Source organism: Phalaenopsis equestris, unplaced genomic scaffold (assembly GCF_001263595.1).
Source record: "Phalaenopsis equestris unplaced genomic scaffold, ASM126359v1 Scaffold000276, whole genome shotgun sequence".
Lineage (NCBI taxonomy): Eukaryota > Viridiplantae > Streptophyta > Magnoliopsida > Asparagales > Orchidaceae > Phalaenopsis > Phalaenopsis equestris.
The window spans coordinates 1255720-1281037 of NW_018164718.1; the positions used below are offsets into that span (position 1 = coordinate 1255720).

The 25318-nt window shown below is 38.1% G+C and overlaps 1 protein-coding gene across 1 annotated transcript in view; it reads left to right on the forward strand.

Moving 5' to 3' along the window:
• Positions 1 to 2158: 2158 nt before the first annotated feature.
• LOC110024835 (conserved oligomeric Golgi complex subunit 2) overlaps positions 2159 to 25318 on the forward strand; it is a 29681-nt gene continuing 6521 nt past the window's right edge. The window contains exons 1-9 of the mRNA XM_020725006.1: positions 2159 to 2709; positions 4169 to 4354; positions 5199 to 5535; positions 5624 to 5785; positions 6598 to 6697; positions 6790 to 7005; positions 7363 to 7426; positions 17937 to 18137; positions 18795 to 18896. Coding sequence (XP_020580665.1) covers positions 2245 to 2709; positions 4169 to 4354; positions 5199 to 5535; positions 5624 to 5785; positions 6598 to 6697; positions 6790 to 7005; positions 7363 to 7426; positions 17937 to 18137; positions 18795 to 18896 — 1833 coding nt within the window. The 5' untranslated portion in view covers positions 2159 to 2244. The remainder of the gene's footprint in view (positions 2710 to 4168; positions 4355 to 5198; positions 5536 to 5623; positions 5786 to 6597; positions 6698 to 6789; positions 7006 to 7362; positions 7427 to 17936; positions 18138 to 18794; positions 18897 to 25318) is intronic.

Genomic DNA, 25318 nt, shown 5'->3' on the forward strand with positions numbered 1-25318 from the left:
CCAGTTCAAGAGAAGACGTTATAAATCTACTTAGTTTTTTCACCTTACGCAATAAATAACGTCATTCTAGGAAGGGTGGAAAACTCTGTTGAAAAGCCACTCCACTACATTAATAAGAATCTCTTTGATACAGAAAGTCGCTATCTGATTGCAGATAAGACTGTGCTGACCCTTATACTATCAACAATGACATTTCGTTTGTACTTCCGGACCCACGTTATTGGCATGTACACACAACTCCCTTTGAAGGATATCCTATAAAAATCAGAAGCATCATGAAGATTAGTTAAATGGTCGATAAAATTGACAGAATTTGATATTCATTATCTACCACAACCAAACATTAAATCATAAACGTTGGTCGACTTTATGTTAGAATGTACATTGTCTGCTTCTGATGAGTCACTATTTTCTCCTTTACTGTCACTTAAATGGACATTGTACGTGGATGGAGCATCCGAAAACTCTGCAACTCGTGTTGAAATACTGCTCATCTCCCCGAAGCATGACATCTTGGAGTAAGGGCTTCACTTGAAATTTTCATCCATCAATAATTTTGCTAAGTTTGAATCCCTTATCGCCAAATTATAATTTGATATCAACTACAAAGTACGAAATATGATTATCTACACTGATTCTTAGCTCATTGCATCCCAAGTTGAGGGAGAATTTAACGTCCATAACTTACATCTAGTGTAGTATCTCAATCTGCTAAAAACATTTCTCTCCATAATTGAAACATGTCAGCTCATTCACTTACTTCAATAGCATAACCTCTGAGGCGATGCCCTCTTCAAGCTTGCTACTTCGACAACTAAAGATCTATGTAAAAGAAGTTGCATCAAGGAGATACATTTTCCTACCATTGAAGGCACATGTGTGATATTAGCTATAGATGACCCAAATGTGTCATCTTGGATAGATCAAATCATCTCCTTCATCTGAGACGGAACACCACACAATGATGCTACTGTGTTAATTCACCTATGGTACATGGCTGTCAACTTCATCCTTAATAGGAATGAACTGTATAAAAAGACTTTTGTAGGTTCATACCTCAAATTTCATCCCCCATTTGAAGCTTATTACGCTTTACGAGATATTCATTTTGGAATGTGAGGAGCATCTCTAAGTTAGAGCTCTTGCTCTTAATATAATGAGACATGGTTTCTACTACCCACGATCAAGAAACGAAGTCGTTCGCTAAGATCACTGAAGCCAATGCCAAACAGTTTATCTGTAAAAACATTATATGTCACTTTGGACTTCTCATGAAGATTATCACTGATAATGTGACTCAATTATTTGGAAAAGTCTTCACATCATTCTGCAAAGATCTTCACATCCATCTGGTGCAAATTGCAATGCCACGTCCCCAACCGAATGGACAAATAGAGGTGACAAATCAGAAAATGCTCATGGAGGTTGAAGAATCGTCTTGAGAAGAGCTCTACAACGTTCTCTGGGCTTATCATGAACTCCAACCGTGAAACTCTATATAATTTGTGTATCGACAATGACATTATTATTCCAATTAATATCAAAGTTTCAAACCCATGAGTTAAGACTTTCGACTAAGATAACAATAAGGAAAAACTCTGGTAATATTTGGATCTCTCTGAAACACGCGATGTGACCCATCTTAATGTTGTTTCATATCGCCAAAGAGTTGCTTGTCACTTCAACTAGAGAGTAAAACCTCGATCTATTTCTATCGGTGACCTGACCATGGTCTAAACACGAGACTTTTTTATCGTTTTCCCATTTTATCAATCATCCAACTTCTCATATAAATTATATGAGATGCATGTATTTTATTTTATTTTTTAAGTTTTAGAGTTGAGTATCTCCGTAAAATAAAATAGCAAATTTTTTCATCAACTAGAGAGTAAAACCTCAATTTATTTCTTATCGGTGACCTGAACATGGTCTAAACACGAGACTTTTTTATCATTTTCTCATTTTATCAATCATCCAACTTCTCATATAAATTATATGAGATGCATGTATTTTATTTTATTTTTTTAAATTTTAGAGTTGAGTATCTCCGTACAGTAAATTTTTTCTCCTTTAACAATCAACCAATTGCCGTAGCGAATCGTCTCGTACTGGAAAAGAAATCTATTTTTTAAGTTTTAGAGTTGAGTATCTCCGTAAAGTAAAAGAGCAAATTTTTTCACCTTTAACAATCAACCAATTGCCGTGGCGAATCGTCTCGTACTGGAAAAGAAATTGGGTAGAGAAATGGTGGATCTCCACTCGTCGTCCCTGCCATCGCGCTCGGCGGTAGAGCTTTTCGGCGACCCTTCCGGCGACTCCGAGCCCCTATGGTTCAAGAAATCCTCATTCCTCAGCGCCGACTTCGATCCCGAGTCCTACATCGCCGACCTCCGGACATTCGTTCCCCTCGAAAGCCTTGGGGCCGAGCTCCGTTCTCACCTTGCCACCCTCAAATCCGAGCTTGTCGAGCTTATTAACCGTGATTACACTGACTTCGTCAGCCTAAGCACTCGCCTTGTGGATGTCGACTCCTCCGTCGCCCGCATGCGGGCTCCGCTCGCCGATTTTCGGGACAAGGTCGGAGCCTTCCGCATTGCGGTTGATAATTCTCTCTCCTCCCTCCGCGGAGGGCTCCGCCAGCGAGCGGAGGCGTCGGCCGCTAGAGAGATTCTTGAGAGGTTGCTTGATACCTTCCATGTTGTTTCCAAGGTAATTCTTATACTATTCATCCTCTGAACAGTGTGCAGTTTCTGGATCCAAAAAGACAACTCATTGATCAGTATGCTGCTGCTTTTGGATCTGGAGTGGAAAATGGTTGCGTGATAAACCATTTTACACTTTTAGTGGCAGAACTTTTGAAAGTCTATTCTACCCACAAAACCTACCTAGTTTTTTTTTTCATGTGATATCCATGCTCAGCACCGCTAAAACATGCCCCTGTAAGTTGAATATTGGATTATTTTTCAAGCTCCTACGTTCCCATTCGAGAAACTGAGTTTCTTGTTTCCGTCTCTTATCGTCAGCCTTTTTTTCTCCCTTCCACTTTCCAATGATTCACTAGATTTGGTACGATCTCTCATCCTTTAAAATATGGATTTCATATTATAGTTCATTAAGGATAAACAATAACTTCGAATTTAGCAGAAGTTTCCCTTAAAAAAAAAAGGAAAAAATGGGAAAATCAAGGCAAAGATGATGACTCTTGGTACTTTGAGACCCTTTTCATTATATTGTTCATCAGATGTCATTGAGCTAAACTTAATTTGTTAACCGTTGTGCTCATTCAAATGCTGACCTCTTGCAATAATGGAAGATAAATTATTGTGCCTTTGGATTGGAATAGCTGAAGGGGGAAATATACATAACTCCACGAACACAACTTCAATATTGCAAGCAGTCAATCAAGCCCATAATCATACTCTAACTATCATCAATGAATAATAATTCAAGTACACATAATGGATCCTTTTTTATGTACATATGTGGTTATAAGAATAAGATAAAAAATTTAAATGCATATGCCATCCTCCTCAAGCCAAGCAAACATTTTTATTGAAGCATATTCTTATAAAAAGTATAAATAACTAATAAAATAATTTAAGTTTAAATTTCTTTAAGAAGTTTTACAATATATAAAATTGGCCTAAAAAGGCTTGAGAATGGGTTTGATTCAAATTTGTTTTGACAAGTTTTGAGTTCTTGTAACTAGCCTATGAGTTTTTCGGGTTGATTTGGATGTTTATCATAAGCTTTGATAGGTTACAAAGAACTCTTCTTTAGAGAGTTCAGATTCAACCAGTCATCCGAAAGCTTAAGAATTTTTTTTTGTAGCTGTTCTTGTACTTGGCCTATGGCCATTTAGTCTTTTGTGGGTTGATTTGACATATTTGAAGACCTATATTGCATTAATAAAAACTATTTCAGCAGCATAAAACAAAGCAGATTCGATATATTTTGTTGCTGCTTAATTTTTTTGAGGTAGTTTCATTGCATGCGTTATTTGAATCATCAGGCTGAAAACTCTTCAGTCTTTTATGGTGATATTGGAGTCTTTATATCAGTGCTTTGTCTTCTTACTATATGTTTTTTCTGGCTGATAATTTGAGAAACATTTTCACCATGTGATATATCTCCTGTTTGAACATTGAAAGGTTGTAAACTTTTTTAGGTTGAGAAACTCATCAAAGAGTTACCGACCACAGTTTCTGGATCAAGTGCAGATCTAGTTCTCAGTAATGAGAATTCATTGCAGCCTGCAGAAATTGGAACCAACTTCAGAGTGACCCAAAGCATCCTCTTGGAAAGAATTGCTAGTGAAATGAATCGGATCAAATTTTCTATCAGCAATGCAAAGGTCTCTTTCTTTCACTGAAAATTGCATTTTAACTTCACATGCTAAATATGACCATTTCCATTACATAATCTTTTTCTCTTTCGAGTGTAGATGTCAATTTCAAAGTTTGAATTGCTTTGCTGCGAATTCTGGAGCAAATTATCTAGGAAGCGTTTGCAGAGCTGTAGTAAATTATTATTGCATGATTTTGGATATAATACTTTCTACAATAAAATTTTGCTGGTTGACCATGCTTTTTTCTGAAGTTGAATGTTGTTTATCTAGTAGCACTTCATTGATTGGCTATATATTTTTGAGCTGTGAGTCCCGTTCATATTATTCTGCTGTCTTTGATAACGCCCTCTGACCTCTGCCACATATGATAGAAACTTTTTATCGTAAAACTCAAGGACACCATTAAACATAGTAGAATAGGAATTGCACAAATCATTTTGCTGCAATTTATCACCGATTCACCATGAGAACATTGAGCAAAGTTTTTTGAAACTATTGATGAATATTGTCATCTCAGCTTAAATTGATTATGGACAAGATGAGTTTTAGGGAGGAAAAAAATTTATCAAGGAATTCATAATGTACTTTGTTTTCTTTTTATATTCTCTCAAAAGATAGATTTTTCTCCGTATACATTTAATTAAACAAATTTCAAGCAACCTACATTATTCACATGCTTGTGTTAACCTAGTATGTTTTCATTCTCTGCGCTATCACATCAAATTTTATCTTAAACTGTAGTTGCCAATCTTTTTCCCTCTACGTAGTAAACATATTGATAATGGAAATGGTTTCTGGAGGATGTTATGCTTTTGATCTTTATTTTCCATTCTAAATTCTGGCAGTGCAGGATCTTCCTTTTATCGTGAACATGGAAAAGCGAATCCAAAATACCACTGAAATGTTGGATAATAGCTTAGGAAATTGTTTTAAAGATGGCCTTGAGCATCATGATGAAGATGCAATTTACAATTGTTTACGTGCTTATGCGGCTATTGATAACACAGCAGCAGCTGAAGAAATCTTTCGAACAGTTATTGTGACCCCTTTGATTCAGAATATTATTGCTTATAACCAGTCTCAGATCATTGATGGGAGTTCCTCAGATGAGCTTGAAGAGTGCTATAAAAAAATAAAGCAGTGTATTAAGAGTGATTGCAAGTTTATATTGGATATTTCTTCGATAGGTTATTACATATTCTGCCTTTTTATTCTTTTATAGCTACTTTTCTCCTGTGTCATCAGATTCATGGGTTTTTTTTTTTCTCTTTACAGAAAACTCAGGTTTGCATGTGTTTGATTTCTTGGCCAATTCTATCCTTAAAGAAATTCTTGTTGCCATTCAAAAGGGGAAACCTGGGGCATTCTCTCCTGGAAAACCTACAGAATTTCTGAAAAATTATAAATCAAGTTTAGGGTTTTTGACCTATCTTGAAGGTATAATTATTCTGGCTTTTATCTCAATTTTTTTGGAATAAATAGTTGTATTAGAAAATTGTTTCAATGTAAATGAATTAGGTAACTGCATTATGAGCTTAGGTGTACTCCACAAACACAACTAGAGTTTGCCGCGGGGTGCGGTTTGGGTTGGCCGGTTTGGGCATGTTGCTGGCTGTGACAGAAGAAAGGAACACAGTACAGAGTTTATAAGTACTAATATGCCAAAAGGATGAGTCAACCCAAACAAAATTTCCCTGTCTTTGGAATGAGCTGTTCATGCACCGCTGTGGGATAAGGTTAAAAAAGAAGCAAGTCTACATGTTTTCTAAGTTGGCATCCTAACTCTGCCTGTTTCTGTGGTTGGCGTCTTAACTCTGCCTGTTTCTATTGTGCTCCAACCTTATTTAACTCCTTATCCTGAGTCTGCAATAGCAAGTTGAATGCTCTTTCATGCAAAGCAATACAAGCAGAGGAAGCGACTTAATTACAAAACTTCTTTTGTCCATTTTGATGAATAATCTGGGGAATCATTTTCAATAGGATGAGACAGAAATAATGCCAATAAACGTTTTGTGGGGTGGCATTTATCATAATTGGGAAATTGGAGGATTGCAAGAAGTGGATATAAAGCCAACCAATTCTCTTCTTTACTGCTTTTCCTCTGTGGTTTTCATCAGGGTCATTCTTGTTGCAACACCATCATGTTCTTGTTTATCCTTATTTTGTACTTCGTGTTGTTATGCTAGCATTTTGAAGCATATTTTCTGTTCCCTGTTAAAAATATTAATTTCAACTCATTTTCTTGCAAGGTTACTGTTCTTCCAAGTCCGCTGTGTCTAAATTCAGATTACAGACAGTCTATGTAGAATTCATGCGGCATTGGAATATTGGGGTTTACTTCTCTTTAAGGTAGTTTTGACACTCTGAGGCAATGGCTTCTATATTACTGATGTTTCAAAATGTTGTCTGATGATTTTGAAGCCAGTGCTACAATCATACAGATTCCAGGAAATTGCAGAGGCCCTGGATTCCACTCTTATGGCTGGCACTGTTATTCCAGTTGATAATTTGTACAGAAATCAAGAAAATTCCGGAATCTTGACATTGAAACAAAGTGTCATGCTGTTGGAAAGTTTGAGATCATGCTGGAGTGATGACGTTCTTGTTATTTCTTGCGCAGACAAGTTCTTACGACTTTCATTGCAGCTAATCTCAAGGCGAGGTCTTTTTTTTTGGGAAATTTACATTCATTCCACACAATTTTTACGTCTTTTCATATTTAACACCCAATGTTTGATATTTACACGTACTAGCACCTTGGTGTCATAAACCCATGCATGTGTAACTCACTTTTAAAAAGGTAGTGATGGTGGTATTTTTGATGCGATGTTAAAGAATCAAGTGTTATCCATGTAAAATGAATGTTTAGGTGTTAGATATGTAATGCATAAGAATTGTGTATGTAAATGCCTCTTCTCTTTTACAGGTTTATGGACCTGCATTTGTTTTATTCTTTAACTTTCTGAATATTTTGAGAATTGAAAGATGCTTACGTTCCTTGGCTTTACTTACAGGTATTCTACATGGCTATCTTCTGGTCTGCTTGCACGTAATGCAGCTGCGGAAGATTTTATATATGTATGCTTGCATCTTGAATCTTCTCTCTTCAGCATTCACGTGTGTTAGAAAACATAAATATGTGAGAGAATATAAACAGACTTCTTAATGTTTTACTTTTTACCGGTGTTAATCTTGTCCAGGTCATTAAGCTGGTGCAGCATTGGTCGATATTTTTTCTTAGGATTGTTTAGGAATTTTTTTGACTTTTTATGTCTTAAAAGAGGTGGATAATCTTGAAAATTCTTTCCAATAAACATAATTAATGGACATGAACACATTTTCATACTTTGTGCAGCTGTTAAATTTATTGGCAGCAAAGGGAAACTTGATTAAAACTGTGCGGTCAATATTTTGTTTATCATATATAGTACTCTTTATAGCATAATGCGTTTTTGCATGATATGACAATTCTTTTTCAGATATGACCTTTCTAGCTTGCATATCGAATCCACATATTGAAGTCATACCTGTTGTATTCCAGCTACAGTCTCTAACCTTTTATTCCTCTGATTGAACAGCTACAGTGAAAGATATGAGTATCTCTTTACATTCATTTTCTTTATTTGTTGTTTTTCATTATCCTAAGGCATGAAATAAAAAACAACGATGATGCGGGCGCATCTCCCATGCGTGATGTGGGACGCAGCAGTGACAGTTGCCAAACCAGTTGCTTGAACCAACTCATACTAAGGGAGGAGAGGGGCCATGAGATCCTTCCTTGAAGGGGATTTGCCGCCTAACTGAGAGGGCCTACCCTTAGCTAACCTAGTAATATTTATATGTCGTTTTCCTGTGTTTATGCTAGTTTTTTTATTCAGCTTTATGTCAGACAGTTTTCAGCATCGAAGTTTCCCTTTCTCGGATTGTATCTGAGGGCGAGGTGTTATGGCTGTAAATCATTCCGAGGTGGTGTTTATTTACCCTTCCCTATTCACCAAACCTTCATCCCGACGATCTGACCTGTTGCCATCGCCGCCGAAATTGTTTGCCGGCAGTTCGACTGCCGTCTAGCGTCCATCCCCTTCCAGCCCCCTGAAGCCATGCTGCCTCCCATTCCAGCCTTGATTCCTCTGCCACCTTTCTTCCACCACCCCATCGCATCCCTCTTGCTGCAGCCCCACGCCACTTCCTAGCTGCCAGCCATCTAACTGTTTCTTCATCACCTTCCCCTACGTCCCTCCCCTTGTCACCTCCCGAACATCTAGCCCTCCGTATCCACAATTCCCCCTCCAACCGCAACACCACTGCCTTTGATTCGTGCCCTACTTAGTGTTTGTGTTGAGTGTCTATTGTTCTTTTCTATTTTGAAGTGTGGTTGTTGTAATCCTTATTTGTTTCCGCTATAAAAGTTAGATTTCTCGTTGTCGTTTGGGTTAACTCCAGTACCATTTGGTATCAAAACTAGCCTAACCCTAGTCTCATCCTAGGGTTTATAGCATCTGTCATACCCAAAACTATCTCCAACCCCTCCCAACACACACACGCACACGCACAGACACACACACCCTTCTGGGAAAAAAAAACCCCACCCCTAATAACCATGCCACCGAGAAGAAAAATACGACTATTTTATCAAGTGCTACAACGACTCGAGCCCATTGAAGAAAGGACCGTGGGCATGATCAACGTTGATCGTAATAATGAGCTTTGTGCAGGAGAACTTGAAGAACAGTTGAAATCCTTTTGCAGTGATGGCTTCAATGAAGATGAGAGTCCACTATGATGTTTCAGAATGCTGTATCGGAGGAGACCGAGAGAGGAAGTGTTTGCTAGAGGGCAGAAGGATTCAAGAACTAAGGTGGACCTATCAGACTTTGACCGGAGGATGAATCCAGATGATTTCCTTGAGTGGATGCAAATTGTTGAGCAAATATTTGAATAAGGACGTGCTAAATGAGGGAAGAGTGAAATCACCTGTTATCAAGTTGACGAAAGCTGTTTCCTTGTGATCGGAGAACCTGAAGAGAGAGAGAGACAGAGGGAATGACGGAACAAAATCACTTCTTGGGAGAAGATGAAGGTGGCGATGCTGCGACAATATCTACCCCCACACTATTACTAGGATTTTTTCATGAAGCTTCACTTCTTGCAACAGAAGGAGCTATTAGTGGGGGAGTACACGATATAATTTATGCAGCTCAACTTAAAATTTGTATTGAGAGAGATTGAGAGCATTCCATATGTAGGATTTTGGGAGGCTTGAAACCCGCCATAAGTAATGTGATCCAACTGCAAACCCGCTGAACACTGAAGGACTTGCAGACCTTAGCGTTGAAAGTGGAAAGATTACAGAAGTTGATGTACTCACCTTAATTCGAACAACGCCTACAGTTGGAGACCCAACAAGTGCATACTTGGAGGAGTGGGAAGACCTGAACAGGAAACTAACATGGCAGATCAAAGTGGGAAGACCTAGACAGGAAACTAACATGGCATATCAAAGTGGGAAGAAGCCTGAGAAGAGCGGCATGCCCGGTACAATTCCAACCCATAAATGCTTCTGATGCCACCTATACGACCATATCACCTCCACCTGCCCGACAAGCCGAGTGGTGTCATTCACCAAGTAGGGCACCTTGGAGAAAGTGAGTGATGAAGAAGCAGCTGGGGATCGGGGTGAGGAATACTAACTTCGGGGAGATGAAGGGTAAATACTAGTGGTGCGAAGAGTTTTGTAGTCGGAACCATAGAGGGATCACTCGTGGTTGAGACACAATATCTTCCGCAACAATGTACGGTGAGAGGGAAAGTTTGTAGCCTCATTATTGACGGATGAAGCTGTGAGAACGTGGTCTCCGTTTTCATGATGAGGAAGTGGATCTGGCTACATAGAACCCATCCCTATTCTCCAACATGGTTGAAGAAAGGAAATGAGATATGTGTTGATCAACAATGTCTGATTGATTTTTCCATTGGGGATCAACTACATGACCATGTGTGGTGTGTCGTGGTGCCCATGAATTCCTGCTACATTCTGTTGGGGAGGTTCCGACAATTTGATCTCATGATGTATCATGTTGGATTCATGAAAACTTGTGCTTTCATGAAGGAGGGGGAAACACATTGTTTTCTTTTCCATCATTGATTTCGGAGGAGCAGCTACACCCGTTGAGAATAAGGGTTTGTTTGGGGCAGCTGCAGCTTATTGAATAATCTGCTGAGAAGCTGATTAAAAATAATCTTCTGATAAGCTAGGTGCGATGACTATTATAAATTTTTATTTTTTTGGAAAAGTTAGTCCACTGTGAGAAAGCTGCCACCGCACTTAGATAGGTGCGGTGTGAAAACATTGTTTTCAGCGTTTTGAAAACGCATAAGCTGCCAAAATGCAGTTTACCCAAACAAGTCATTTGTGTTTTCAAAACGCCACCGCACCAAATATGCTGCCCCAAACGGACCCTAATCTTGAGGTCCCAGGCACCACTTTTCTGCAGTCAATTCGAGAAGCCCCAATGACACTAGCCTGAGTTTCTTAGAGGGAACTGAAGAGGAGACAAATCCATCGGAGATGGTCCAACCATTGTTATCCAAGTTCCATGAAGGGTGTGTATTTTGAATTTTACATAAAAAGGAGTACAAAAATGTACTAAAAAAGCCATAAGGCTTGTTCAAAAGAGGGTCTGTCATCTTGGAGGATGGCAAAAAACTCGGAATGGTCCCTTCAAAAGAGGTGAAAACATGTATAATAACTCCCCACTTCTGCAAAGTGTGCATAACCTCCTTCACCACAAGACATCCACATGTTACATAATCACGATTTTCATCAATTTCATAGTTCCAAGGGCACCTGTGGGTTTGCTAAGGCTCTGATTAGCGAGCCAAAAATTTTTGGGTGTGGCATTATGGATGAGGAACCATTAGAGAAATCTCATCCTGAGTTGCAGGCCCAATCGCCCTAGCCACATACAATGTTGTCCTTGTGCAGGGAATCATGCGGTTCCAGGAGGTGATGTCCGACAACCTGCTAGAGGGTCCACCACTTCTTAGGGATATCCAACATGTTATAGATCTTGTCTCAAGATCAATGTTGCCCAATAGACATGCACAGAAATTGAGACCAATGGAGTACGGGGAGTTATAGAAATAAGTGCATGATCTAATTACTAAGGGATTGATGAGAGAGTACCAACCCGTGCACTGTCCTCACCTTAAGGGTGCCTAAGAAGGACGACTTGTGGAGGATGTGCATCGATAGTCGAGCTATCAACAAAATCACCATCAAATATCTGTTTCCTATCCCTCGCCTGGACGACCTACTGATTAGTTACATGGAGTTGTAGTCATTTTCTTGAAATTGCAAATTATTTTGTCGCATGTTGATGACCATAGTGTTCTTTCTTCTATATTTATAAATGACGGGTCACATTTTTGTACAAGATTGATATGCATAGCGGATATCATCAGATCAGACCGGGAGATGAATGGAAGACTACCTTCAAGACTAGAGATGATTTGTACAAGTGGACCGCCATGCCATTTGGACTGTCGAATGCACCTATCACCTTTATGAGGCACACATCGGGAAGTTTGTGATTTTTTACTTTGACAACATGTTTGTTAACAACAGTTCAAGGGAGAGCACTTGCAACATCTGAGGTAGATTTTTGAGGTTTTGGGGTCAGAGAAGCTATGTGCCCGTTCGATGGAGCGTCACTTTGTGACGACACAAATATGTTTTTTTGGGTTATGTTGTATTTATTGCAGACATTCAAATAGACCCTACGAAGATAAATGTGATTGTTTTTTGGGTTATGTTGTATTTATTGCAGACATTCAGATAGACCCTACGAAGATAAATGGGTTAGACACCCCATTGTTCTTTACCGAGCTGAGACAATTTTTGGGGTCAGCGTCATTCTGAAGGCGATTCATCAGGAGTTTCAGCACCATTACAACTTCTCTGATAAAGCTTTTGAAGGGAGAGAAGCTCTAGTGGATAGAGACAACCCAGTCCAGTTTTGGAACCCTGAAGGAGAAGGTGATGCAGACCCCAGTTTTAACTTTATCAGACTTCAATTTGTTGTTCGAGGGGGAGTGTGACGCTTCTAACATGGGGATCAGAGCAGTATTGAGCCAAGGGGGACACCTTTAGCCTTATTCAACGAGAGTTGAATGATTACAGGAGAAAGTACTTGACATACGACAATGAGTTCTATGCCATTGTGAGAGCTCTTCACCACTAGAGTCACTACCTGACCGCGAGGCTCTGAGATTCCTGAACGGTCAGAGAAAGTTGAAGGGTAGACATGCGTCATGGGTTGAGTTCCTAGCATCATTCCAGTTCGTGCTTAAACACAAGGGAGAAAGTCAAAATCAAGTAGCAAATGCTTTGAGTCGCCACCATGTGCTGCTTAGCTTCATGCAGACTAGAGTTTTGGGATTCAAGGCTGTGAATGAGCTGTATGAGACGAATGAGGATTTCAGGGAGATTCGGGGACAGTGTTAGGAGAGACCCACATGATAGTATCACAGAGCGGATGACTACTTGTTCCACTAGAACAACTGTGTATTCCCAGATGTTTGTTGAGTGAGTCCATCCTTCAGAAAGTCACAATGGAGGATTAGTAGTACATTTCAGCTGAGACAAGACCCTCACATTAGTGAAGGAATATTTTTTTGGGCCTAGATTGACGAGTGATGTGGAGCTGTACGTCAGACAGTGTTAGGTTTGTCACATGGCCAAAACCAGAGGGCAAAATGCAATGCCTTACACACCATTACCGGTATTTGAAGCTTCTTAGGTGGGGATGTTAGCGTGGATTTCGTGATGGATCTCCTAAGGACCCAACAAAACAAGGATTCAGTAGTGGTTGTGGTTGGCAGGTTCTTAAAGATGGCTCATTTCGTACTTTACTACCAGACACTGGATGCATCACATGTCATTGACTTATACTTTTGGGAGATCGTGAGGCTACATGAGATATCTATGACCATTTCAACTGATAAGGAAGTAAATTCCTAAGTCACTTCTGGAGAACCATGTGTGGAAAACTTGGTACTAAACTTCAATTCAACTTTGAACAACATCCGCAAACAGATGGTCAGACGTAGGTGGTGAACAGGAGTCTGAGAAATCTTCTGAGGTGCTTCATAGGAAAGAACATTAAACTATCCAGGCCGAATTTTCCAGCAATAGGTCATGAGCCAGACTACGGGACACACCTTTCCAGATTGTGTATGGACGCAATCATCTCACCCCGCTCGAGTTAGTACCGGTTCTTCCTATATCTGAGGTTAGTGCGGATGTTGAGGCAAGGGTACAAGAGATTCAGGGGATACAAGAGGAGGTGGGAAAAGAGATCTCCAAGCAGAACAATAAGTACCAAGTGCATGCTAATAAAATAAGGAAGGTGTCGTTTCAGGAAGGAGATTTAGTGTGGATCGGGTTGAAGAAAGAGATTTTCCCATTGGATCATTTGGGAAACTCAAACCTAAAGCAGATAGACTTCTCTGATTTCTCTAATAGCTAAATGACAATGCATACAAGATCGACTTATCAAGGGATTATAAAATTTCTGCTACCTTCAACGTAGCAAACTTGACTCCATACTACGAAGATATAGAAGATTCAATAAATGAGGTTGAAACTTCCCCAGTCCCGGGAGACTGAAATGGGTGCGTCTTCCGTGAGGAATGCAACAACGACAAATGTCGAACCGGTTGCTTGAACCGGTTCATGCTAAGAGAGGAGAGGAGCCATGTGATCCTTCCTTGAAGCGTATTTGCGACCTAACTGAAAGACCCACCCTTAGCTAACCTAGTAATACTTATATGTTGTTTTCCTATGTTTAGGTAATTTTTTTTATTCATCTTTCTATCAGTGCAGTCGTTGACTTCTAGGTTACCCCTTATAAGGCTATATCCGAAGGAGAAGAGGTGCTCTGGCTGTAACCAGTTATGAGGAGGTATTTATCTACCCTTTCTTGCTTCCCCAACCTTCATCCCGACTGCCTGACTTGTTGCCATCCTCGCCGGAACTGTTCAGTCGGCAGTGCGGCTTACGTCCAGCCCCTTCCAACCCCCCTAATCCTTGCGGCAGCCCCTTCCAGCCACGATTCCTTTGCCATCCCTCTTCCACCCCACACCACTTCCTAGCTACCACCTACCTAACAACCCCTTTATCACCTTTCTCTGTTACTGCCACCCCTTCCCTTGTCACCTCTTGACCATCCAGCCCTCTATATCCACTATTCCCCTCCAACAGCGGCTCCATTACCTTCGATTTATGCCCGTGTTGGTGTTTGTGCTGAGCGTCTATTATACTTTCCTATTTCGGTGTGTGTTTGTTGCAACCCCTATTCACTTCCGTAACAAATGTTTCATTTTTCAATACCGTTTTGGTTAACTCCGGTATCATATGACGGATTATGCAACATAGATTTTTTGCTTATACTCTTTATTTATCCTTCCTTTGACATTAATCCTTAGAAGTCTAGGCAACACTTCGTAACCCTGTCAAAATAAAGTTAGTAATACCATAAAATTATTCTGTAATTTTGAAATTCAAAGTTCCTTCTTGTTTTGATCGGGCTTATTTTTTTTTATTTTTTATCTTTTGTAGAGTCTCTGACAGTACTACATAGCAGGAAATGACCAATCCATATGGTACTTATTTGGATCTCCTTGTGCATCAAATAGATTATTTTTATAGCTGAAGTTTGACATGGAATTGGGGAACCATGCAAAACAAGACCGATACTGGAGTTAACAGAAATATTATTTCTGAAATTCAAAAGGGTTACGACACAAACACTTGACAACATGAAAAATAGCAACACCGAAACCAAAGACATCCTAGGGCGAAAATGGTAGGAGTGGACTGCAACTGGGTGGGTGGAAAAGGGGGAATCTAGGTGGTAAGGAAGGTTGGTTGCGGCAGGTAGGAGAGGTATTGGTGGCTGGATCAGCAGCTGGGGAGCAGGCTGCGGTAAACCAGCTGCTGGTGAAGGTAAAGGTAGGCCTTCGGTGTTGGTAAGGAGTAGCGGGTGGTGATTATAGCTGGAGAGGGGTATACGGGAGTTGCGGCTCCGTAGGTGGGGTGTGACATAGCAGGAAAATAGAGAGGGTGATTGCGGTGTAGTAGAGAGACAAGCACCGGTGGCTTGCGGCCTGCAAGTTGGCGAGAGGGAGAGTTGGCGTCACAAGTGGTGGGGTTTACGGCAGGGAAGTAGGAAGGGTGGTGAGGCCGGGAAGGTGGCAGCGAGCAGGGAAGGGGGGATAGGTAGAGGATAACTATCCCCGCAAGAGCGAGTTATAGCCGGAGCACCCCTCGAACCTTTGAAAAAAGTCACCACCTCGGACGAGTTATAGCCGAAACACCGTCTTGCCACCAGATATAATCCTAGAAAGGGAAAATAAAACAGAATATAACAAAAACTGGACTCTAAACAACATTAACATTTATTTATAATAGGCAAAATAAGGGGAGGGGGGAAAGTCGGCAGATCCCACCCATTAGCCTGAGCCGACCGGTCCAACTTCCCTGATGGACTTGTGCCCTTGCTGAACCAACTGGTTCAGCCGAAAAGCAGCCCATCTTCAAAACCCTAGCACAAAATGCAAAATTGTTGGAACTGAGCGAAAATGGTTCAAAAAATCAGTTCATAAATCTTCCCCCAAATAGTAGTCAGGCTGATGATGATGAGATTTACAGTAATTTATATTTAATTCTAGACACGAAAGATCAACATATTTTGAATGTCTGACTGACATTATTACATAATTACTAAAAAAATAGTAGAAAAGTATAGATTGGATTATCATCTTCACTATAAAAAAACACTTTCAAAACAATCATACGTTGCAGCAGGAAATGTTTATGCATATAGATCCATGTACTGCAATAGTTATATCATTGCTTTCACCTCATGATCATTAAAAAGAACTTTAGCAGCCATATGTAACTTGGGGTCGACATTTTGAAATCTTTGCTTTATTGTTGTTTTGTGCTGAATGTCGTCCATGTTTTTTACATGAACCTTTATGCCTGGTATCATAGTCTTCTCACTTGTCCTATCCCTTTTAATGCTCATTCCTTTTACATAATTCTACCCTCTCACGATATTGGTACATGCTTTATTAACTACTTTACATTCTCAATTCATTTAGGTTTATTTTCTATCTTTCCTAAATCATGCGCTATTTCTGGCTCAACTATAATAACTTCTCATGCACTGTCTTCAAAATTTTGCAATGTATTTTTCTTTACTTTTTGACTGTTAAATGGCAGTCAATAACTTTCTGTGGCCTAATTTTGAATCCTTGATATAATATTCTAGCTAGATACATTTTCTTTCATAGAATATTCATTGGAAGTCTTAAGGCTATTCGCTAATCACATCATAACATATAAATGTTGTGTCCATTTTGATCACCCAAAGTCTACCATCTATAATCTCATCTATGATTACTAGCCACATACCCTTGTGATGCCAGCATCTAAAATTATTGCGTTAATTTTTGGAATGTTAAGCTGAGGAAGGAAAAAAAAGCAATAATTTTTTTATTTGCCAAGTGGAAAGATTAAAAAGTTAGTAATGTAAATGATACTATGTTATTCATGCTTAAAGATTTTGAAATTGTTCATTGCTAAAAAGCTCATCTAATTACACATTATATAAAAGGAAATTCATAAATAAGACTAAATAAATACTAAGTTGAGCCCATTCTATCAAAATATTTTTTAGCATAGCACACAACTCTTGATACTTAACATAGTCTATAATGCATATAATACTTTTTAAGATTTGAAGTTCCATTTGATTTATTGAAAAAAACTTGAATTCTATATTGCAAAATTACAATGCGTAGAATTATAAAAAGCTGGTTGTGATCCACCTGGAAGGTAAAAGATGCTTAATTGTCGGTATCCCGTATAAAAATAGGGTGAAATATATTAATATTATGTTAATAAGTAATATATCATTTGAAAAATATATAGTCATTCTCAAGGAATATGAATTCAAAAAATTATAATTTGGAATAAAGGGACTACGAATGCAAAATAACCTTTACAATTTCCAAGGATACGGAAAAGTTTGAAGGAATGCATCCATTAATGATACAATTGATCTCTCCCTTAGTTTCTTTGTAACCACGTTAATAATGAGTACCAATAATGACTCAAAATATTCAATTCTTGATTGGTTTTCTCTTATTAATATTTTAAGACATTAGGTACAATTATAGATGTATTGATATAGAGTCTCGCTAAAAGTTTTAGGTTTAGGTTGGTGTGGATTAAGAATTAAACATCAAATGTCATGGAGTCGTGAACTTTAAGTGAAGCTGGCTTTATGAAATTTGGTATTATTTATGATAACTTCTGAAAGACATCTTATAAAGGAATATTATTCACGGTGCCAAAACTTGTAACTTGTAAGTTTCTTGCTTATTCATTATTTTAATCTAATTTCCCGTTTTTATATTGATCAAGCTATTTAGAATTATCGAGTACTTCACATTTTCTGGTTAATGGTTACTGGATGAGTACCTATACTTCATATTTATTTTGAAATATTATGCGCAGGTGATACATGATGTAGGTTTTCTTTTTTCCGAGCTTAGCGGAAATTATCTTAGGCATGTATTGGAACTTCTCGAATCTTGTTCCACTGAAGTGCTTGATCTTGTAAGACGCAGCATTTTACAAGCTGCAACATCTTTGAATGATACCTTACCTATTTTGAAGGATATGATGGTTGAGGGAATTGCTGAGAGATCTTTTGAGGTGAGTATATTGTTGGATGTGATGGTACATGCTTCTTTTGTCTAGTTTTTTCTTTACTTTTTTTGGGCAATTACATACATAGCACTCAAAACTTTGCTATTTACAAAACTAGCAGCCTCAGTTGTTTTTCAAACATAGCACTCAAAACTTTGCTATTTACAAAACTAGCAACCTCAGTTATTTTTCAAATTCTCACTCAAATATCAAAATTCACAATAAAACCCCAACCCATATTTTTTACTTTTATCATATTCTTAATGATTTGATCGTGACACTGTAAATATAGTGGTTTGGTAGCCCAAAAAAATAGCATGGTTGCTAATTTTGTAAATAGCAAAATTTTTTGGTGCTATGCTTGTAATTATCCCTTTTTTTCTTTCATTTGGGTCTTTGTTTTTAATGATTGCTGCATAGTAATGGCTTCCAAAATTTTTCTTCCCGTTTTTATACTCTTGCTTAAATGCTTCAATTCATGTAAATACAAGACTTTTTAAATGGACTTAGCTGGTCTTGGTTACCTGAATTCATTTTGGGATGCCTTGTTAATTCTTTTGTTTGGTAATAAGACGATTTGATACTAATTTATTTTAGAAAATTATCACTCAATGTTTGCCCGTTGATTTTTGTTCACATTTAATTTTTAAAATCTATTCGTAGGATTTGAAGCAGCTGAAAGGAATCACGGCAACATATAGATTGACTGATAAACTTCCCGTGAGGCATTCGCCTTATGTGTCGGGAATTTTGTGGCCGTTGAAGGTTGTTTTTTCTCCTAAAAGCCTTGATTTCCATTTTTTCAATTTATGATTGCTGGTTTGGAGTAACTTTTTCTTTTGTGATAGTGGGGATTTTTTTTATTCTTTTGTATCTTCATTTTTTGTAAACCTTTTTAGCATTCAGGTTACTGCAACTGCACACAGATGGTTATCATAATTATTTTGTGGCTAAAAGTTCTTTCGATGGTTGAATTATCACAGAATATAACTTTTGAGAGGAAAAAAATTATCATTCCTCTTTAATTTCATAGAAAATGATTACAACATAAATACAAGGGTATTTCTCCCACATTAGGAACAAAATAAAATCAGCCATAAAGGTTCTATAATTAGATAAAACCTAATAATAGAAACTACTAAAACAAAATTTTTTTAAAATTCTAATACTTCCCTCAAGTGAGCATAGATATCTATCATACCTAACTTGGTTACAATGAACTCAAAATTAGGACTGAAAAGTCCATTGGTGAAGATGTTTGCTATTTGTTGCGCTGTCAGAGTGAAAGCCATGTAATAGTACCACAATCAATCTTCTATTTTATGAAATGTCTATCAATCTCCACATGTTTTGTGTGATCATGTTGCATTGGATTTTATACAATGCTTATGATAGCTTTATTGTCCCAGTACAACTTCATTGGCATGTTCATCGGGATCCGTAGTTCAAGAATTCTCTTTAGCCATAACATCTCACATATTCTATTAGCCATAGCTCGATATTTTGCCTCGACACTACTTGCCATAACATTCTGTTTCTTACTTTGCCATGTAACTAAATTTTTCCCGACATAATTACAATATCCAGATGTCGATCTCTTGTCAACAACTGAGCCCGCCCAATCTGCATAAATGCATGCCTTTATGTCTTATTGTGTGGTCTTCTGAAAAAGTAAACTCTTATTTGGTATATTTTTTAGATATTTGAAAATTTTGTTAACTACTTCAAGGTGTTTTTGTAGAAGGCAAATGCATAAATTAACTCACCAAGCTTAAAACAAAGACGATATCTAGCAGTATATGTGATAAATATATCAACTTTCGTACCAATTTTTGATATTGAGATATATTCACTAGGCCACCTTCCTTCTCATCTCCCATTCTGATTGGGATCAACTGGAGTGTTTGCAAGCCTACGATCACTTATCCCAGTTTCTTTTAAAAGATCAAGAATACATTTCTTTTGGGAAACAACAATTCTTTTCTTCGATCTAACAACCTCTATGTCAAGGAAATACATCGGAAATTCTAATTCATTATTCTAAAAACTGATGAGAGGGAAGCCTTCAACCGGTTCATTTCATATACGCCATCTCCGATGAGAATCATATCGTTGACATACACAATCAGTATGATGCTCTTCCGCTCCTTTCCGATCCTTTGAATGTTTGAAGAATATTCTATGATCTTCTTGTCCTTGAGTATACCCCTCCCTTTAACAAATAGTGTAAATTTTTCAAACCACGCTTTCGGTTGCTGCTCCAAGCAGGATAAAGATTTTTTTAGCTCGCACACGTTTGTGTCAAATATCTAACTAAATGCTGGAGGTGCATCCTTGTATACTTCTTTCTCTAAGCCTCCATTGAGAAATACATTTTTTATATCCAACTGGTGTAGGGGTCGGTCAAGATTAGTTGTAGGTGACATAAGAACTCTTATGAAATTTAATTTTGCGATTGAAGCGAATGTCTCTAAGTAATTAATGCCATAGGTTTGAGTGAATTTCTTGGCAATCATTCGAGCTTTGTATCTTTCAAAAGAGCTATCAAAATTATACTTAACTATAAACATGCATTTGCATCCAATAGTTTTTTTCCCCTTTTGGTAGATCAACAAATTCTCACGTTCTAATTTTTTGAAGGCTTTCATCTGCTCTAAGATAACCTTTTTCCACTTAGGAACTTTCAGAGATTCTGCACAATATTTGAAATCTTCATACAAAACAATTGTGGAAGCTTAAAAAATAGGTGAAAAATTTTCATATGACACAATGAGACAAATGATGTTGGGTGAAAGGCCTCACTCTCTTACAAGCAACAATGGGATGACTGTAATCCGTAGATTTAGGATTACGCCTAGACTGGGTTTAGAACTTGAAGACTCAGAACTCAAAGATAAATTGGGCTGATCATGGAGTGAAGGCTCAGTGAGGATATTACTTAGAGGATTAAGGGATTTTGGGCAATGCAAAGGATTTATAAACTCCTTTTAAATTGTCCTTTGTCGCAAATAGACAATTTCAAATGGTACTGATGTCGTAGTTCTTTTTTCTGTTTCTTCTTTGTTAGTTGTAAGATTATGAACATCATGAGATGACATTTTAAGAAGATCTTAATCGACTTCAGTAACTAAAATATTTAACCCATTTTCTCCAAATATAATATAGCTTGGATTTTTAGGTTGAACAATCAAGGTTGGAGAGATATAATTTTGTGAGTCTTCGATTTGAAAAAATCCTAAAAAGCAGTAGTCAAATCTTTGTTTTGTCTCTCCCCAATTTGAAGATGAGATGAAAAAAAGGATTGTAATTAAAAAGAAGGTGACATATATGGAGACGAACAATTTTTTAAGAATTATAATCAAAACATTTATACCTCTTTTGGGTGGGAGCATAACTAATGAATAAAGGTTTTATGGCTCGAGGTTCAAGTTTTCCTTAATTATGACTGATGCGTGTCAGAAGCCCGTGGTGGTAGTGTAGTAAATTATTATCTCAATGTAGTATGAGAATTCAACACACACGGATAAAAGAAAAGTATTAAGGGGAGACGCCTCAATTTTTTATGTTAAAAACCCTGAAAAGGAAAAAATTCACGGGGCCTAGCCCAGTTAAAATAATCCAATGTAATGGTGAGCATACAAGCTTATTCTTTTCTTGCATTAGAGAAAGTGTAATTCCAAAGTTGATATATAGTAGTATTTTAGTAATGATAATCGTAACGAGCTGTGAAAACTATAGTCAATCACTAGGGAGGTAGCATACAAGCTTATTCTTTTCTTGCATTAGAGAAAATGTAATTCCAAAGTTGATATATAGTAGTATTTAAGTAATGATAATCGTAACGAGCTCTGAAAACTATAGTCAATCACTAGGGAGGCAGTAGTCTCTCGTGATTGTTGTATATGGTATTTTTAGTGCTAGCTTGTTGTAGAGACCGTAGTTGAAGCCCATGGTATTTGTTGGCCATATAGGTCGTAGATTGTTGCTTAAGGGTCATTGGTTGATCACATAAGTTGTCGTAGGGAGCTGTAGGAGCTGTGAGTCACGTAGATCATACTTGGTCACATAGACCTTAGTGGTGAGATACAATAATGTCTGTAGGTCATAGATGTCGGAGTTGGGGCTGCATGAGCCGTGGACTATTTAAACCAAATTGGTCGCGTAGGCCATAGTGGTGAGCTGCAATAACGTCTGTAGGCCAAGATGGTAGTTGTAACCTGCATGAGTTGTGGATCACGTTGACAGTAATTGATTACGAAGGCCATAGTGCTAAGTTGCAATAACATTTTTCGACCGTAGAGGCGTGTGTTGGGAGTTGAATGAGTTGTGGACCACGTATGTTGTAGTTCACGTAGACCGTAATGGTGAGTTGTGATATCGTCCGTAGAATATAGGGGCTGGAGTTGGGAGCTCTATGGGCTGTGGACTACGTAGGTCGTAGTTAATCACGTAGACTGTAATGATGAGTTGCAATAATGTTCATAGGCCATAAAGTCTGGATTTGGGAGCTTCATGAGTTGTGGATCATGTAGAACACATTTGATCACATATGCACGTTTGACAATGTAGGATGTCTCTTAGCCAAGTCCTGAGGGCAGAATATGAATGTAAACACTTTGTACCAAAGTTATCGCAGGTCGATGTGGGCATGGACTTCGTTGCGTGCCTTCCACGGAACAAACAAATGATTCAGTTATGGTGGTGGTTGATTGTTTTTAAGGCAACACATTTTGTACTTTCTCACAAGATGATGAATTTTGTACATATTTCAGATTCATATTTCTTGGAGTTAGTTCGTCTTAATGGCATACTCTTGACCATCATTTTTGATAGAATTGTGAAAATTTTGAGTCATTTTCAAAAAATCTTATACGGTACTAAATTCTTTAATTCAACAGCTCACCCCTAGGTAGACAACCATGTAAAAATGATAAATAGAAGTTTGGGGAACCTTCTTAGGTTATTAGGAATTAGGACTTAATTTGTCCTTCAATCGAGTTTTCTTGCAACAGTCTGCTATTCAATTGACAAACAATGATCCATTTGAGATTTCATGTAGGAGAAATTATCTCCCACCATCATAATTATTGTCAATAATTTCGACTATTGAGCTTAATACTGATACAAAGAGTAGAGTTAAAGAGATTTAGACCTAGACCTTATATGAGCATTTGAGAAAGGAAATTGCCAAATAAAATACCAAGTATTAGAAACTGACTAAGTTTTGAAATGTTATGATTTCTAAGGAATGATTGTGGATTATACTAAAAGAGGTGAGGTTTCTTTGTAGGTTCATTAGAAAGTTCAAGCCTAGAGTTGATGGTTCATGCAAGATTGTTGAGAAGATCAATAATATTGCATAAAAAAATGGTCTTCCTTGAGACTACAACATCTCTCTGGAACTTTAAACATTTGATGTGTATCAAACATGCATGATATTTCTATTTTTTTTTCTTTTATTATTTGTCACTTTTATGATTTTCCATAGTATTTGTGGTTGTACATGCAGTGCATGTGATTAAGCAACTTAGGGAACAAAAGAGACGAAACAAACTCAAAACGGGCTGAATCGGCGCCCAACACCAGTCTTAGGGGCCCAAACGCCCGAAACTAGAGGCCCGTGCTCCTAGGCACTAATTATGGGCACCTAAGTTCCTAGAAACAGAGCTATAGACGCTCAAGCACCAGTTTTGGGCGGCCATGTGCTTGTAAAAGCAGGATTACGGTTCAGAAGTCTCATTTCACATTGTTTCGCAGGCGGGGACGTAAATTGGCAAAGAATAGAAAGGTTTGGTGAGGAATTTTCACGAGGTAACTCCTACATTTGGACTTCTTCCACACTTTCAGACTTAAGATCTATTGGAGACTACCAACACTTGAAGAATAGATGTAGTAGAGACTTGAGCTAGGGGGTGTGTGTGTGTTTTAGTGTGTTTAGTGAGTGTTTTTACTTTCATGTATGCATGTGGAAGCAAATCAAAGTGAAGTTTCATTGTAAGAAGAAGATTCAAAGTGGAGCAAAAAGAGAATAATTTCGGGTTTGATTATTATTCATTTGGGTAAATTTTTTCTTTAGATTTCAGTAATTATTTTTTTGTTTACTTCAAATGAGTAGGAACTAAATATCTCATTCACTTGAGTTAGTAATCTATGCATTTTAGAACTATCCTTGTAGTGTGATTGATTTATTGATTGTAGAATGCTTTTATTTTAAAATTTTGCACATAATTTACTTCTAAACGGACCACTTAAGATGTTAAAACGAGTTGTGATCTAGTACTATGGGAGTAAGCTAGTGGAACAATTATGTTAACTTACATTACTCCTTAGAGAATATGAATATTATTGTTAAGATGGTGTTATCGTGTAGGAAAATTTGCAGACACTAGTGTTTTTGCATGATTAAGAGACTAACTGTGACGCCTTGTTTCCACTTCTCGTGGGAGTCAAAGAGAGGGAGAGGAAGCACACGGTAAGAGGGAAAGTTACTTTTGTCTTATAAAGTGACGCGAATGAAGGGAGGCGGAGGCAAGCTCAAGCAGGCAAGAGAGACGAGGGCGACGAAAATTGTTGTAAATGCCAAAGGAGGGAGGAGCAGCTCGTCTCTGTAGCGAATGAAGGGTGGCAGAGGCAAGATCAAGCAGGCAAGAGAGACGAGGGCGACGAAAATTGTCATAGAAGCCGAAGGTGGAAGGCGCAGCTCATGTGTTTTGGTTGTTGCTTGTGTTCTAAGTGAACCATTTCGTGTCGTAGTGTGAGCTAAGGAAGTTTTGTGTGATGAAGGAAGGATCGGCTCGTCGGTGTTGGTTGTTTGTGGTCGAAAGAAGAAGTATCGAACGACTCCGGTTGTGTGATGGAGGAGCGGCTCGTCGGTGTTGGTTGTTTGTGGTCGAAAGAAGAAGTATCGAACGACTCCGGTGTGATGGAAAGAGGAAGATTTGAGCCCTAGCTTAGGAAAAAAATCTTTATATGTGCGTACAGACGCTCGACTGAGCCCCAGCTGAGGCATAAGATGCTTGAACGACAGTAGGGCTTTTGAGCTGATATATTAAGGGGTATGGGTGAGTTTTTAATATTTTAATTAATTATTATATATGTAAATTTAAGTTATTTAAATGTAAAATTTAATTGCATTTGATTCAGGCTATAAAAATATCATTTTTAGATCGAGGAAAGGTTGACGACAA